The sequence below is a fragment of the Sinocyclocheilus anshuiensis genome, unplaced genomic scaffold (genome assembly GCF_001515605.1).
Source record: "Sinocyclocheilus anshuiensis isolate Anshui unplaced genomic scaffold, SAMN03320099.WGS_v1.1 scaffold405, whole genome shotgun sequence".
NCBI classification, from domain to species: domain Eukaryota; kingdom Metazoa; phylum Chordata; class Actinopteri; order Cypriniformes; family Cyprinidae; genus Sinocyclocheilus; species Sinocyclocheilus anshuiensis.
This window is the reverse complement of record NW_015539855.1, coordinates 691,443-705,441: the sequence shown is the minus strand read 5'-3', so window position 1 is coordinate 705,441 and position 13,999 is coordinate 691,443. Positions and strand designations below refer to the sequence as shown.

The 13,999-nt window shown below is 38.3% G+C and overlaps 1 protein-coding gene across 1 annotated transcript in view; it reads left to right on the top strand.

Annotated features, from left to right (window-relative positions):
* Positions 1 to 13,999, top strand: part of LOC107684812 (cadherin-2-like) — a 47,682-nt gene that overhangs the window by 25,230 nt on the left and 8,453 nt on the right. The window contains exons 3-10 of the mRNA XM_016481175.1: positions 2,410 to 2,618; positions 6,165 to 6,305; positions 6,462 to 6,617; positions 9,658 to 9,802; positions 9,882 to 10,054; positions 11,378 to 11,515; positions 11,604 to 11,789; positions 12,911 to 13,164. Of these exons, the coding sequence (XP_016336661.1) occupies positions 2,410 to 2,618; positions 6,165 to 6,305; positions 6,462 to 6,617; positions 9,658 to 9,802; positions 9,882 to 10,054; positions 11,378 to 11,515; positions 11,604 to 11,789; positions 12,911 to 13,164 (1,402 nt within the window). The remainder of the gene's footprint in view (positions 1 to 2,409; positions 2,619 to 6,164; positions 6,306 to 6,461; positions 6,618 to 9,657; positions 9,803 to 9,881; positions 10,055 to 11,377; positions 11,516 to 11,603; positions 11,790 to 12,910; positions 13,165 to 13,999) is intronic.

Sequence of the window (13,999 nt, the reverse complement as noted above, 5' to 3'; positions counted from 1 at the left end):
TGTAGTTTGGGCTCCTCATGCATCCTGTAAATGTTGTCATACACTCTTAAAAATAAAGGTGCTTCACGATGCCATAGAATAACCTTTTTTTGTCTAAATGGTTTCATAAAGAACCTTTAACATCTGAAGAACCTTTATGCATACCTGTCAACCCTCCCTTTTTTCCCGGGATTCTCCCGTATTTTACCATTCTATCCCGCTATTATCCCATTTAAATATTTTCCCGTATTTCTCCCGTATTTTTTATCTTTCTATTAAAAAAAAATCCCACTGGGCGTATATTTTATGTTTGCTACATTCGCTTCCGGTAAAACTCCCGTACTTTTTATGGGCCAAACCTCATTATATGAATAATCACGACAACAAATTCCAAGGTTGTCCAGTTGCCAGATCTTGTATGAAACGTATCTTTCTCACACGATCGACGCATACAAATTTCAACCCATTTATTTGTCCCCTCAACTTGGCGACCTACAGCCCAGTGATGCTATTGATATGTGCGCAGGTAGTACCGCGGGAAGGAAACAATGATCACTGGTAGAAATGGGAGGAGAAGACTCAGGTGGTGCTCCAGTGAAAAAAAACTAAATATACATGTAAATGTATATTTACATGTATAATGAGATATAGCTTACACTTCAAAAGGCTATATCCTAGTGTAGGCCAGTGGTCTTCACTATTTTTTTCATTAGCCCATCATGTAGCTAACCTTCCAAGAGCACATTCGGCGTTAAGAGCTGGAAAGAAAGCGCCACCTGCTGGCAGAGAATGAATTTGCATTTTTCAATAAGCCCTTCTGCTCTTTAGACCAAAGCCAAAAACGACCCTTATTTTTACACAGAAAACACGCAGTTGTAAATGTGAACTGGTGGATCGACAGAAGATAATGAATTATGAAACTCTAAAGATATAGCCTACACTAAGATATATTTGTTACTAAATTAATGTAATTGTTTGATAATTATAACCCCCCCCCCACAAATGTTGACAGGTATGCCTTTGTTTCACAAAAGGTTCTTTGTGGCGAAAGAAGGTTCTTCAGATTATAAAAAAGTTGAGAAAGAGATGATTCTTTAAAGAACCATTGACTGAATGATTCTTTGTGGAACCAAAAATGGTTCAATGCTTTTACATGAGACATTTCAGTAAGCAGAGATGAGGACTGTTTGAAACTCTTTTTTCCCCTAAAACTTTGATGCGCATTGTCTCAGTTTAATATGTGAACATAACAAAAGATGTGATCGCAAAACAATCAGGAAAAAAGGCACTACATGCCAATTTTTAACTTAAACATGTAAATATATATAGGCCTAGTCGCCAATGGCGACCTCAGCAAAAACTTCACTCGTAAATTAATATTTTTGGTAATTAATATTTAAAAAAATGTAAAACCGTTTTAGTCGCAGTCTGGAGCCCTGGTTTACAAATTTTACACACTATTAATAGCTAATTAACCGTGCAGGATGACTCGTATCTGCCTGCACGACAGATTTCATGTATATTTCAATGATTAGTCTTGTAAACGTTCTTGTTAAATGATATGCAAATTGATCATGCATATTCAGCAGTCTATGCATGTTTACATCAAGGCGGCCAAAATTTAAGGATCAAACCCTCCTTAGTATGCTTGCTTACAGGTGTTTTTATTAATAGTTCATGTCCTGACAGGACTGATGAATGGTAAAATGAATCCCTGTCAGTAATCGTACGTCCACCGCAGCTATACCGTGTCACGTTTACACACTTGGCGAGAAATCACGTGCGCCATCCACCTGGGCTGGATGATGAGAGCTGGCGTTCTGCTTGAAAGATGAAAAATGTCAGACAAATGAGCCCAGTCAATACGAGGCTCCTCGCAAACAAATGCGTCCTGATAGGAGAGCGTCCCGGCTTCTCTCTCAGTTCTGGGCGTGTAATTGTCTGTCTGTGTTCTCTAATTGCGGCATAATAAATAAAGCACATTCATTTGTTTATGTCTGTACTTCTAATGCGATTCCCTCTAGTGCTGTGCCGCAGATACCGCTCAACTCGGCTTTTTCTCAGTTTTCTCTCTTTTTCCCTCCCCTCATCCCTCTCTCTCTGTCTCCTCGTCCTCCTGTTCCTCCGTTCCTCAGCACACCTGGGGGCCTGCAGGGGATGTCTCAGCATGAATAATGCAGGAGAGCTTCAGAAGTTGTACCTGCTCTCCTTTCCTACCATCTCTCTCTCTCTTTCTCTCTGTCAGTGCATACTTTCCATCTCTCGCTCTCCTTGTCCTCACTTTTCAAGTAAAACCATTATTCCCTTGTGGAGGAGCGGAATGTGATTTCCTGTGTGCTTGTTTTTTTTGTAAAAAAAAAAAAGATGTTTGCAGTTTAAAAACAAAAGCTGTCCTGCACTCAGTCCACTCTCTCTCTCTCTCTTTTGCAGTGGATTTCGTGGACTGTGGCAGAGGTTCAGGCTTGCGTTTCAAGAGCGGAGACCCTGCGGATTTCCGGATAGAGGCCGACGGGACGGTTTTCGCAGCACGAACCCTGCAGCTATCTGACAGGAAGGGGCGGAGCTTGGAGATTAAGGCCAAGGACGTGAAGTCCCAAGAGGAATGGCTGGTGCACATCAACTTCACCCAACCCAAGCAGGTAGGAAGTCATGCGCTCTTGTACGTTAACAGTGAACGGCAGCTGCGTGACTGCGAATTCGCACTAATTATAACCGTGTCAGATCGCTAATGGTGCATGGCGTTTCTAAACTAGCCTCACGCTGCAATTACACCATCAAACAGCCATTGTGCGAATGTGAGCTCACAAAAATGTCTCTCTTCATCCGTAGGCCCTCTGTGACAAAGCCAAAGCTCTAATAAAACTATATTAAAAAATTAGCAGAGCACTAACACGTTGATAGTAGGGCTGTAATTAATGTTTAACGATGCTAAAGAGACATTAAGGCAGGAGGATACATTAGACAGCGGAGATCTGGACCCTCAGCTTAGGAACACTAACCATATGTCTCATAGTCATGCCTTCTGCTCGGAGACATGGAGAATTTACTCTTTATTACTGATACACACTGCCGCCAAGGGGAAGGAGGACGAGAAGAGCCAGTGGGGGAGAGAGCGGATAAGGGCGAGATAAAGGCTGACATGGTCGAGGAGGCAAAGGAGGAGAGAGTGAAGGGTTTAGACTAATGCTGGCCAGTCACGATGCATTCCCGATGAGTTTGCTGCAGTATTCAAAGCAAGCAACACTGGGAATATCACTGCGATTTTAATGAGCTTTTAATTTGGCCATTAAGTTTCCTAAAGAACGTGTCATTAGTCTAGTTTTGCAATTGGTCTCCTTCCTTGTCTTGTGAGATTTAACTGCGTCTGTGATTTAAAGTAGCAAAAGCCATGTTAAAATGGGTATGTTTGATTAATTTGTGTTTTAATGAATCAGTTCAAACCTTAATGATTTGTCATTATTTAAATGTGGTATAAGCCTGCATGCCATTTTTCGTGTATTAAACTTAAGTAAAAATGTATGTACACTACCGTTCAAAAGTTGAAAAGATCGTTAAGGTTTTTTAATGTTTTTGAAAGAAGGAAAAACAGTAATATTGCGATATATTTTACTGATTATCTTTACTGTCACTTTTGTGACATGCAGTTTAATGCATTCTTGCCGAATAAAAGTATTAATTTCTTTTTAAAAATTGCACTGACTCTAAACCTTTGAACAGTAGTGTAGATAAATATAACTTTTTATTACTGTGTATTGATTTATTGGTGCATAAGAATGAAAATGATTATATTCAGGGTTCTCGTGATCTTGAAAAACATCAGGGAATTCAGTGTTCCTGAAAAATCAAAAATGTGCTTTCCATGGAAGATAATAACATTTTAAAAGGTCATGGTCCATAGACAATATAAATATTTCTAGTTAAGATCAAGTATCTCTTTAGCTACAGATGACTTGATAAGGTGTAAAAATTCTTGTCAAGTAATCACAAATGTCTAATTCAAGGATATATCAAAAGAAATTTGTTGGCCAGAAAGTATGGGAATCCCGTATACATTATTCTTGGATTCATTTAGTGAAAAACATGCCTTGCTTATTGTAGAGTAATTTTTTATTGTTTTATTCTTTTGCATTGAACATTCTGAATGTTTAATGCCATAAACAATAAACATGTTAAATGAAAGGTAATCTCAGAGTAATTAAATGAACAAATTAAATATATATCGGAGATCATCAAAAGCCCAGCCCTGTTTTGTCCAGCTAGAGATAACAAGAAAAAGAGAAGCGGGAAATGTGGAATGAGAGAGAAATGGGAGATGTGAAAAGTTAACGAGAAAGAACATAGGTGAAAGACGTTTTCCATCAATTCCGTTGGTGTTTATGTTGTCGGTGAGTTCGTTTGGAGAGATGGTGCGACTGTGAGAAGGTACCGGGGTAATGAGTTAGCTCATCACCTGAGTCACAACAGAGAGAGAGAAAAACGAGTATATCTACCTCGCTGCGTACACAACGAACCGCCGCCCACCCCCATGTGTCTGTCATTACCAGCAATATTTCATCACTGAGAGGAGGAGAGAGAAGATGGGTCAGGAGAAAGGGACTCTTAGTTGATATCAACTCTGAGGAAATATTGAATCACCTTATAAACAGAGATTCTGTACTTCAGGGTTCGTACGGTCATGAAAAACCTGGAAAAGTCATGGAATTTTAAAACACCAATTTTCAGGCCTGGAAAAGTTTTGGAAAAATAAATGAACCCTGAAAGTTTTGGAAAAGTCATTGAAATCTATTTCACAAAACTCTGTATAATAGAATTGTGTTTAATCAGGTCCTGAATTTCGGTGCAGGATTGCGCATAGGCTATATCGCATAGTTTTACTCATTCCCGCAGCTTTTGACTTTAAAATGATGGATATTCACACATTTATTCAATAGCCTATAGCATGTAGGTTTGATGAGTAAATAATCAAACCTACAGACTGAGTCCAATCCACACAGACTGATCAAATCAGTCATTTGAAAAACACGTGAGTGATTCTGCTGTACGCGTCTTCTCTCTTTGACTTTCTCTTCAAACGGCTTCACATCGGCGCGTCTTGTCTGCACTACAAGAGCCGCTGCATGCTGCGATACAAGACTTTCACTCGCATTTCGGGACAGTTGACAGAATTGTCACTTGCCTAATCGGGTCATTGTTGCATCGTCAGAAAATGGTATTATTTATTTGCACATCTTTTTAAGCCATTCGGTACTCGCGCGCTCCAGAGGCGGTGTGCAGTCACATCCAAAGTGCGCTCGTGCGTATATAAAGCCACCTTGCCATGACCAAATTGAGTTTGCTACCAAATAAGCTAAGCAGAACCCTGCACGGGCCTCAAACATATGCCCTAGTCCGGCCCTTCGCAGCTTGTTGCATTTAAGCAGCAAAAATACACACAAAATGACACCAAAATGGCCATCCTGGCCGCACAGTTAAATAAATGATAATATTCAGTGATGTGATATGTGAAATGTGGAGTAACGTCTGGCGCAGTTGCAGCTTGTACTTATTACTAAAACAAGAAAGCAAACGAGTAGCATTAATAGTCATTCATTTTAGTTAACATATGCTATGATAATTTGAACAGATTTTTATTCTTATTGTAAAATAATGGAACATTTAGGTCATGAATATTGTCTCAAAAGTCATGGAAAAGTCATGGAAATTTATTGGTAAAAATGTGTACGAACCCTGGTACTTGCATAAAGAATTCAGTCTTTGTATTGTGTTGGTAGCTGGAAATTAACTCTTAACTGAACACTCAGAGGGGTTTTTGTTCTCTATAATACTAAGAGCAGGGCAAATGTCTGGTCAAGCACATCTCTGGCTGCCTTTGGCGCAGGAATAACAAGGCTCAGAGAGAAAGAAAATGGAACAATACTGCAAACTCGACACACACACTGTCACATTCACTATGTGGGTGTTACTGCTGAGGGATTTAACGATGGAGCTGCAGTGATATTTATGACCCCATTACAGAGGGTAAAATTAATTCCGTAATTATTTGGGGCCGGGGCAGATGTGTTGAAAGTGCTGCAGTGTGTGTGAGTGTGTGCATTCCTTAATGTACATCGAGCGTGTGGGTGTTTGTGAATGTAACTGTTGTTCTTTTCGCTGTTTAATTATTTGTTATTTTTTTGCTTTACCAGGTGCCAGAGATACTGTTTCCGTGGCACAGTGTGGTTGTCAAGGGCGACGGCAGTGTGAATCGCATGAAAAGAGACTGGGTCATTCCTCCTGTCAATGTGCTTGAGAACTCCAGAAAACAATTCCCTGAAGAGCTTGTGAAAGTGAGTGTGTACACAAAGCAAAACAACACTGGTTCATCATGTGAAGTGAATTTGAAAACGTACGATAAAAATAAACGGTAATTCATTCATCGGGTTGTTATTCGAGTGCAGAGTAACTCAATTTTATGTTTAACCTGCAAAATGTGTGTGTTTCAGATCCAGTCAGATAGGGACAAGAGTAACACACTGCGCTATAGCGTGACCGGCCCAGGAGCCGACCAGAACCCCACCGGCCTGTTTATCATCGACCCCATTACAGGAATCCTGTCCGTCACCAAACCGCTGGACAGAGAACACATCCCAAATTTCCATGTAAGTGTGTGTTTATGACTCCACATCCTGAGTTGTAAAACTTTAGTGGAGATTTCATCCAAAAATATTTATGTTTGCAAAATTTTTCAGATTTATGAAACCTTTGAATTGAATGCCTGCGTAAGGCTTTTCTCTTATATATATATATTATATATATAATTTTTTTCTTAGTTACTTTCCAGAAAATATTTTCAAAACAAAATCCATTTTTATATGAAACCACGTGAATATCTGCATAAGAATTCAGTTTTATTGGAAGATTCCCTAATCAGGGTGTCCGCGGGGTCTTAAAAAGTATTAAAAGTTGATAAATCAATTTAGAGAAAATGAAGGCCCTTAAAATTCTGTGTATTTTATTTATGGAATCCCGCAAGATTTGACTTAATCTGTTACGGCGCTCACTGACTAACTGCGCCGCTGCCTGATAGCGCGGTGCTTGTTGATCCTGCTCATGCTAAATTTCTGACCATTACCGCACGCTCCCATCCGCTCCCGCGATTTTTGTGTCCGCTCCCGCAAACATTCTAATATTGTATATAATTTTCGCCCATCAGGGCGCCACTATCAATATGTGGGGTATTTAAATCCCCTTTGAAAGAACGCTCGCAGTCGTAGTTCACTTTCACTTTCAATCTCGCGATCGCACGCACACTGTGTAAAGGGAGCACATCTTACGATAAAAGATATTTGTTAATGAGCTCGGGATCTGTTGAGGAGCAAATCCTCCAACATCTTGTCAGTTATCTCTCCTTACTTTTGACCCGTGATCAGTCAAATCTGACTTCTGCAGCTCATGCCGGATGCAGGGTTGTTGTTTTTTCCCAAGAAATTGGGCTGCTTTTAAACTGTTGCCATGGGTTGATTTTCCCCAGTGGGTTAAAGGTTTGAAATATTGCATAAATTACATTTGGTTGAAATGCTTGTACTGAAACATTTTGCATTCTACCTGTAATAAAACTGTGCTAAATGTTTTGGGCCACACTAGTAGGAAGCATTTGAGCTGTGTTTATGATAAATGTGCATAACAGTGACTGTAAAATATGTATTTTAGGGATGGAAATGGCATTTTTATATTTGGGACATGGTAATTGCAATACTTTGGGCTCGTTTTTTTTACTGGCATGGGCTTGGGATGCACAATTAAAATGATGTAATAGTTGTGATCATTATTTTACCTTCCATGATCATTCAGACACGATCAGGTGCAGTACTGACACTCTGTCAAGTCTGCATCAAATCAAGCACTCCGTAATCACAGGTAAACTGTCTGATCAGTCAGATGTTTGTCATGAGAAGTGTTCCACAAAACAGCTATGGTTTGCAGACAGTTATAAGAGTTGATGTTACAAATACATCTTTTGAATATACTGTGTGAACTCATTGCCCCGTTAGCTCGGAGAGCTTTATTTTCCCTCCTCAATAAGTTTTGTCAGTTGTTTTGTTTATTGGTCTAATTCTTGTTTCTTGGGTTGCATTGGTTACTGTATGTAATGCAATGCCTGTCTGTATTACACTTGTAAAACTATATATCGGTATTATACTTGGCAAAAATATATTTTTCTTATTAAATTTTTATAAAAAAAATATTTTTAAACCATAATCCATTGCCAAATCTTTTACAGATGATGTTTTAATGCATTTTCAAGTAATTAAGTCAAATTAATGTCATTTTTATCTCCTGCATGATGATAAAAGTATAAAAGTGGCATTTATATTATAAAAGTGGTGTATGAAGGTGAAATGCAGAGTTTTGTATTGTTCAGTTCATTGTTTGGCCACTAAAGTCACCAAATCACCCAGTAAAAGTTTTGATTTATTATTTAAATTTCAATTTAAAGTTCATTTTATACAAATGTATGCGTAAGATGGCGTAAAGCACTTTCCAGTGCCTATTTTGAGCGCACACATTGTTTAAAGATCAGACCTTTGCTCTTTAGATCCATGCATTCCATCCAGGATAGAGAGAAACTCTCTAAAACTCCCTATAAATTATGTGTGTCAGGGTTACCATGGCAGCCAGTCTGAGAATGTGACCTTTGACATCCCTTTAATCCACTGTACCATGAAGAGGAGAGCAGACAAAATTAAACTCGGAGGAGTTTATCCTAACACTAGGTCACACACACACATTCATTCATTGTGCTCGCAGGGGGGCATTCCCTAATTCTGGCTTTTCCTAAGTAAGAACAATCCTCAATCTCCCCTAGAAGTAGTTGCAAACTTTTCCTGCCTGGTTTCAATACCCTTTCACTTCACTACTGGACCCGAGAGGCTGTTAACCTCCCTCAGTGCCCACCTAATCCACATTCAGATTCAAATTATGCAGAGATTACATGAATATGAAATTATTTGCTTCCTAATGGTGCCAAAGGTGGCTTCTTTCTGTCAGCTCATCATATATGCAGCAGACCTAAGACTGCTCTAGCACACAAACTGCAACCAAGTCGGCTGCAGCAGCTGCTTAACGCAAATAACCGCTGTAAATGAGTGTGGTGGTTAAGAGCTTCTTTTCTGCTGACAGTGTGTCAGTACTGCAGTTACAGTTTTACAATTTATTCGCAATAACTTCTGAATGTTGCACTGGCATAAAGACACTGGAAAAAATACTGTGGAACTTGTAAGACTCAAAAAGTACAAATGTGAATTTTAAAGCAACTTACTTCACACATTCTTAAAATAAATTAAAGCTTTTATTCAGCAAGGATGCATTAAATTGATCAAGGAATTAGTGTAAAGACATCTACAATGTTATAAAAAAATTCAACTAATGCTGCTCTTTTGAACTTTCTGTTCGAATCCTGGAAAAAAAAAATAATAATAATTGTTTCCACAAAAATATTAAGCAGCACAACTGTTTTTAACATTATTAATAATATGAAATGTTTCTTGAGCACCAAATCTGCATTTTAGAATGATTCTACTGTTTTTACTGTATTTTGGTCAAATTATGCAGCCTTGTTGACTACAAGAGACTTGTTGTTGAAATGTTTGACCGTAAACTTTTGAATTTTGAAACTTTTGACTTTTTTTGCATTCACAGCTACGTGCTCATGCTGTAGACATCAATGGGAACCAGATGGAGAACCCCATCGACATCATCATCAATGTCATCGATATGAACGACAACCGGCCCGAGTTCACTCACCAGATCTGGAACGGAACCGTGGATGAGGGCGCCAAACCAGGTACACCTGTCTTCACATTTATGTGGATATAATGGTGGTTATAATGAAGGGGAAAGTGACATTTCTTGCTCGGCTCTAGGTACATTTGTAATGACAGTGACCTCCCAGGATAAGGATGACCCAAATACAGCCAATGGGATGCTCAGATACAAGATCCTCTCCCAGACCCCAGAGAGCCCCTCCTCTAACATGTTCACTATCAACAACAAGACTGGCAAAATCATCACTGTAGCTGCAGGTCTAGATCGTGAGGTATGACGAAGTGTGTGCTAGTATCAACAATATACAATACAACAATACTGTAAACCAGAGGTACTCAACCAATGTTAACACCAAGAGCAATAACTATAATATTGTTCACACTAATGGACGAAAACGCTGAGGTGCAGTTACTTTGTCGGTTGCTTTCATTTCTTGAGCTCAGGTGGATTCTGATTGGCTGTCAATGTTTTTAATTGTTCATCAGCTAGAAAAGGTTGTTTTGAGAGCAGAGGTGGACAGTAGTGAAGTATTTTTACTTTACTCAAGTAAATTTAAAAAGTATCTGTAGTTTATCAGAGTGTTTTTCTTTGGAAAACTTTACTTCACTACATTCCAAAGCATAATGTCATACTTTTTACTGCACTTCATTTCATAAATAAAAGTTGTTGTTCGTTTTACCTTTAATACTTAAGAACATTAAAAATGTAGTACTTTCTTGTACTCAAGTAAATCTTTGAATTACTTTTACTTGAGTAAAAGTAAGAAAGTAATAGATTTCTAATGTAATTAAGTATTAAATTATATTTAATATGAAACGTAGTGCAGTAAAAAGTACAATATTATGCTTTGGAATGTTGTGAAGTAAAGTTTTCTAAAGAAAAACACTCTGATAAAGTACAGACACCTGAAAAGTACTTTTACAGCAGAGTAAAAATACTTCAGTACTGTCCGCCTCTGTTTGAGAGTGATTCCAACAATATTGTTTCTCTGTGTCTTTATCGTTGCTATAGAATTAGAATGAATATTAGGACTTATCGTTATAGTTATCATCTTTGGTGTGAACGGGTTTTGATTTTAATATTATTTATATAGTATTATAGTGTTTATTGATTATTTTATTTTATTTTTGAACTACATTTTATTTTTATATTTTCAGTTTTTAGTTATTAATTTTAGTTTGTTTTATTATTTAATGTTATTTTTTATTTCTATTTATCTTATTTTTGTTTTAGTTTTAGTAAGTGTTACTTCAACTTAAACTTATTTGATGTCAGTTAGTTGCTAAAACAACATTTCGAATTTTTGTTTTTGTATAAGTTTTCCATCTAATATATGTTTTATAATATTTCAGATTTCTTTTAATTACCATTTTATGTTCATTTCATTTCATTTTTGTTTATTAACAATAACAAAACTGTTATCAAATGTTGAGTTGGAGCCAAAACAATGTGCTATTCTGTTTTGATAGGGTTAATTAATAAGATGCAAACATAATTTTTCCCAGTTTTCTCATCCTGTCAGCCACTGCTGTAAACCATTTATGTCTTGTGTTTTCAACCTAACTTATCTTGTTTTATTTTTGGTGCCGAGCAGAAGGTGCCTCAGTACACCCTGATCATTCAGGCTACTGACATGGAGGGAAACCCCACCTATGGTCTGTCTAACACCGCCACTGCTGTCATACGCCTGCTGGATGTCAATGACAACGCTCCAGAGTTCACCCGAGAGACTGTGAGTGACACACACACAGACACTTGAACACGTGTCTCGCTAAAGCCATCTTTGCTGAAAATCGAGCTCTCTCTGCCTGTCTCTGTAGTTCCACGGTGAGGTCCCAGAGAACCGTGTGAATGTGATAGTGACGAATCTCACCGTGACTGACAAAGATGAACCAGGGACTCCTGCCTGGAATGCAGTGTACCGGATCATATCAGGGGATCCAACCGGACGCTTCTCCATCCCTACTGATCCCGTTACCAACGAAGGCCTCGTCACCGTTGTCAAGGTAACACTTACAACAAAACTTACTAAGAAATGAACATACTGACAAATGGTCTGGAACAGAGTACGTAAGTGGTTCCACTCCGGGTTTTACTCTTCCTGAGAGAAATCGGAGACGCAAAAAATCACTATACTCCGCTTAGATACTGGAATGTCAGAAACAGAGAAGCGGAGTGATACAAACAGTGAAAAGTCCCAGGACTCTGCTCAACCAATCAGATTCATGGACCATAACTAGGGATGTTCATTTCAACCGGTTAACCGACCGTAAGAATTTTGACCGATTAATACAATCAGTTTGCTGCATGGTTAAAATACGCTACGCGTATAAAAAAATGTTTTTTAGGGGGGGGGGAATCATAAGTCGCATTTTATTATTTCATTCAGAAATAGGCCTAATGCCGACGTGAAATGTTTACAAACATTATAATAAACACTGTAAACAAATCCTTTCAATTAACAGTATTTAGAAAAGAACAAGAATTAAAAATATAAGAAGCTATAGCAATATAAACGACAAGCCAAAACAAATTCATTTAGGCTAAAACGAAACTGAAACCAACGTTGGGTCTCTCATTCCACACAAAATCAAATGTTTCCGTATTCGCAATGTATTTGAATGGCAAATTATTATTTATTATGTACTTCACTCGCGTTCCAATATCCACGTAAAACAAAATGTTTTGCATAACATCACGGTGGTACTGTGATAACACTTAGTGGCACAGATTTTACTACATATTTTTTTTTACTACATATTTTTTTTTTCATATGTTTGACTGACTGTATTTTATTATGATAATGAACAGGCTGCATTGTCAAGGTAGCAATGCTTAACTGCACGCATGCGGCGCAATCACTCCTTCTAACAGTGGAAGACGGAGCAAAAGACGGTCTCCATGGAAACAGCTTCCACCTGCTGTTCAGCTGAGTTAATGGTTTATGTCTCTTAATTGCGAATGAGTCATTCATTAATTATTATTCAAACATTTCTGCTGTGTGTATTTGATTGCAACAAGATCCATTCATTGTATCATTTTGATTATTTTTCCTAAAAGATTATGACACTATATTAACTTGATTGTGTGTGTGTGTGTGTGTGTGTTTTTGTGTCCTTGTGTACAGCCAATTGATTTTGAAATGAATCGATCATTCATGCTGACGGTTGTCGCTGAAAATGAGGTGCCGCTGGCGAGTGGGATCCATCGCACCCGCCAGTCTACATCCACCGTGTCCATACGTGTCATCGACGTGAACGAAAGCCCAAATTTTGACCCCAACCCCAAACAGGTCAAACTGGAGGAGGGACTTCCACAGTGGTCGATGCTGGCGACTTTTACAGCTCATGATCCAGACAGATACATGCAGCAGACTATTAGGTATTAAAACACACACATGCATGTGCATTTAAAGGCCAGCTCTTATGTATGCATTTTTGGAAATGATTTCTTGAAATAGCAAGTGTTTGATGCGCTATGTAGACCAAAGCAGAGCTTTCTTGCTAGTCCAGTCAGAACAGGTTGCAAAATAGTCATGTAAAATGGATGGTCATGAATATGGCCTATTTAATTAATTGTTAATGGCTATGTTCGGAAAGGAACACTTAACTTACTACTTACTGAATATTTTACAGTATAAATTGTATACTTGCTAGAATTTTACAAATAATATAAAAAAAATTAGGCATTATGCAATGATAAATGTTTGAACTACTGTGCTACATTTTTGTCACATTACCTCGTTATTTTTTTTATTTAAAGGGGTCATATGATGCTGCTAAAAAGAACATTATTTTGTGTATTTGGTGTAATGAAATGTGTTTATGCGGTTTAAAGTTAAAAAAACACATTATTTTCCACATACTGTACATTATTGTTTCTCCTCTATGCCCCGCCTTTTTGAAACGCGTCGATTTTTACAAAGCTCATCGGTCTGAAAAAGCGAGGTGTGCTGTGATTGGCCAGCTATCCGGGGCGTTGTGATTGGCCGAATACCTCAAGCGTGAGACGGAAATGTTACGCCCCTCACATACTGTGATGGCGTGTCCCAGCCGGAGCGATGACACAAAAACATTAAAACCCATTACAAACGAGGCATTTGTTGCATCCAGTGGGGACATAATTACTGATTATAATGACTTATACTGTCTTTTTACGCGTTGCGTTGCATTGCATCGCGCCGCGTAAACATAAAACTCTGTCTGCATTTGTGATC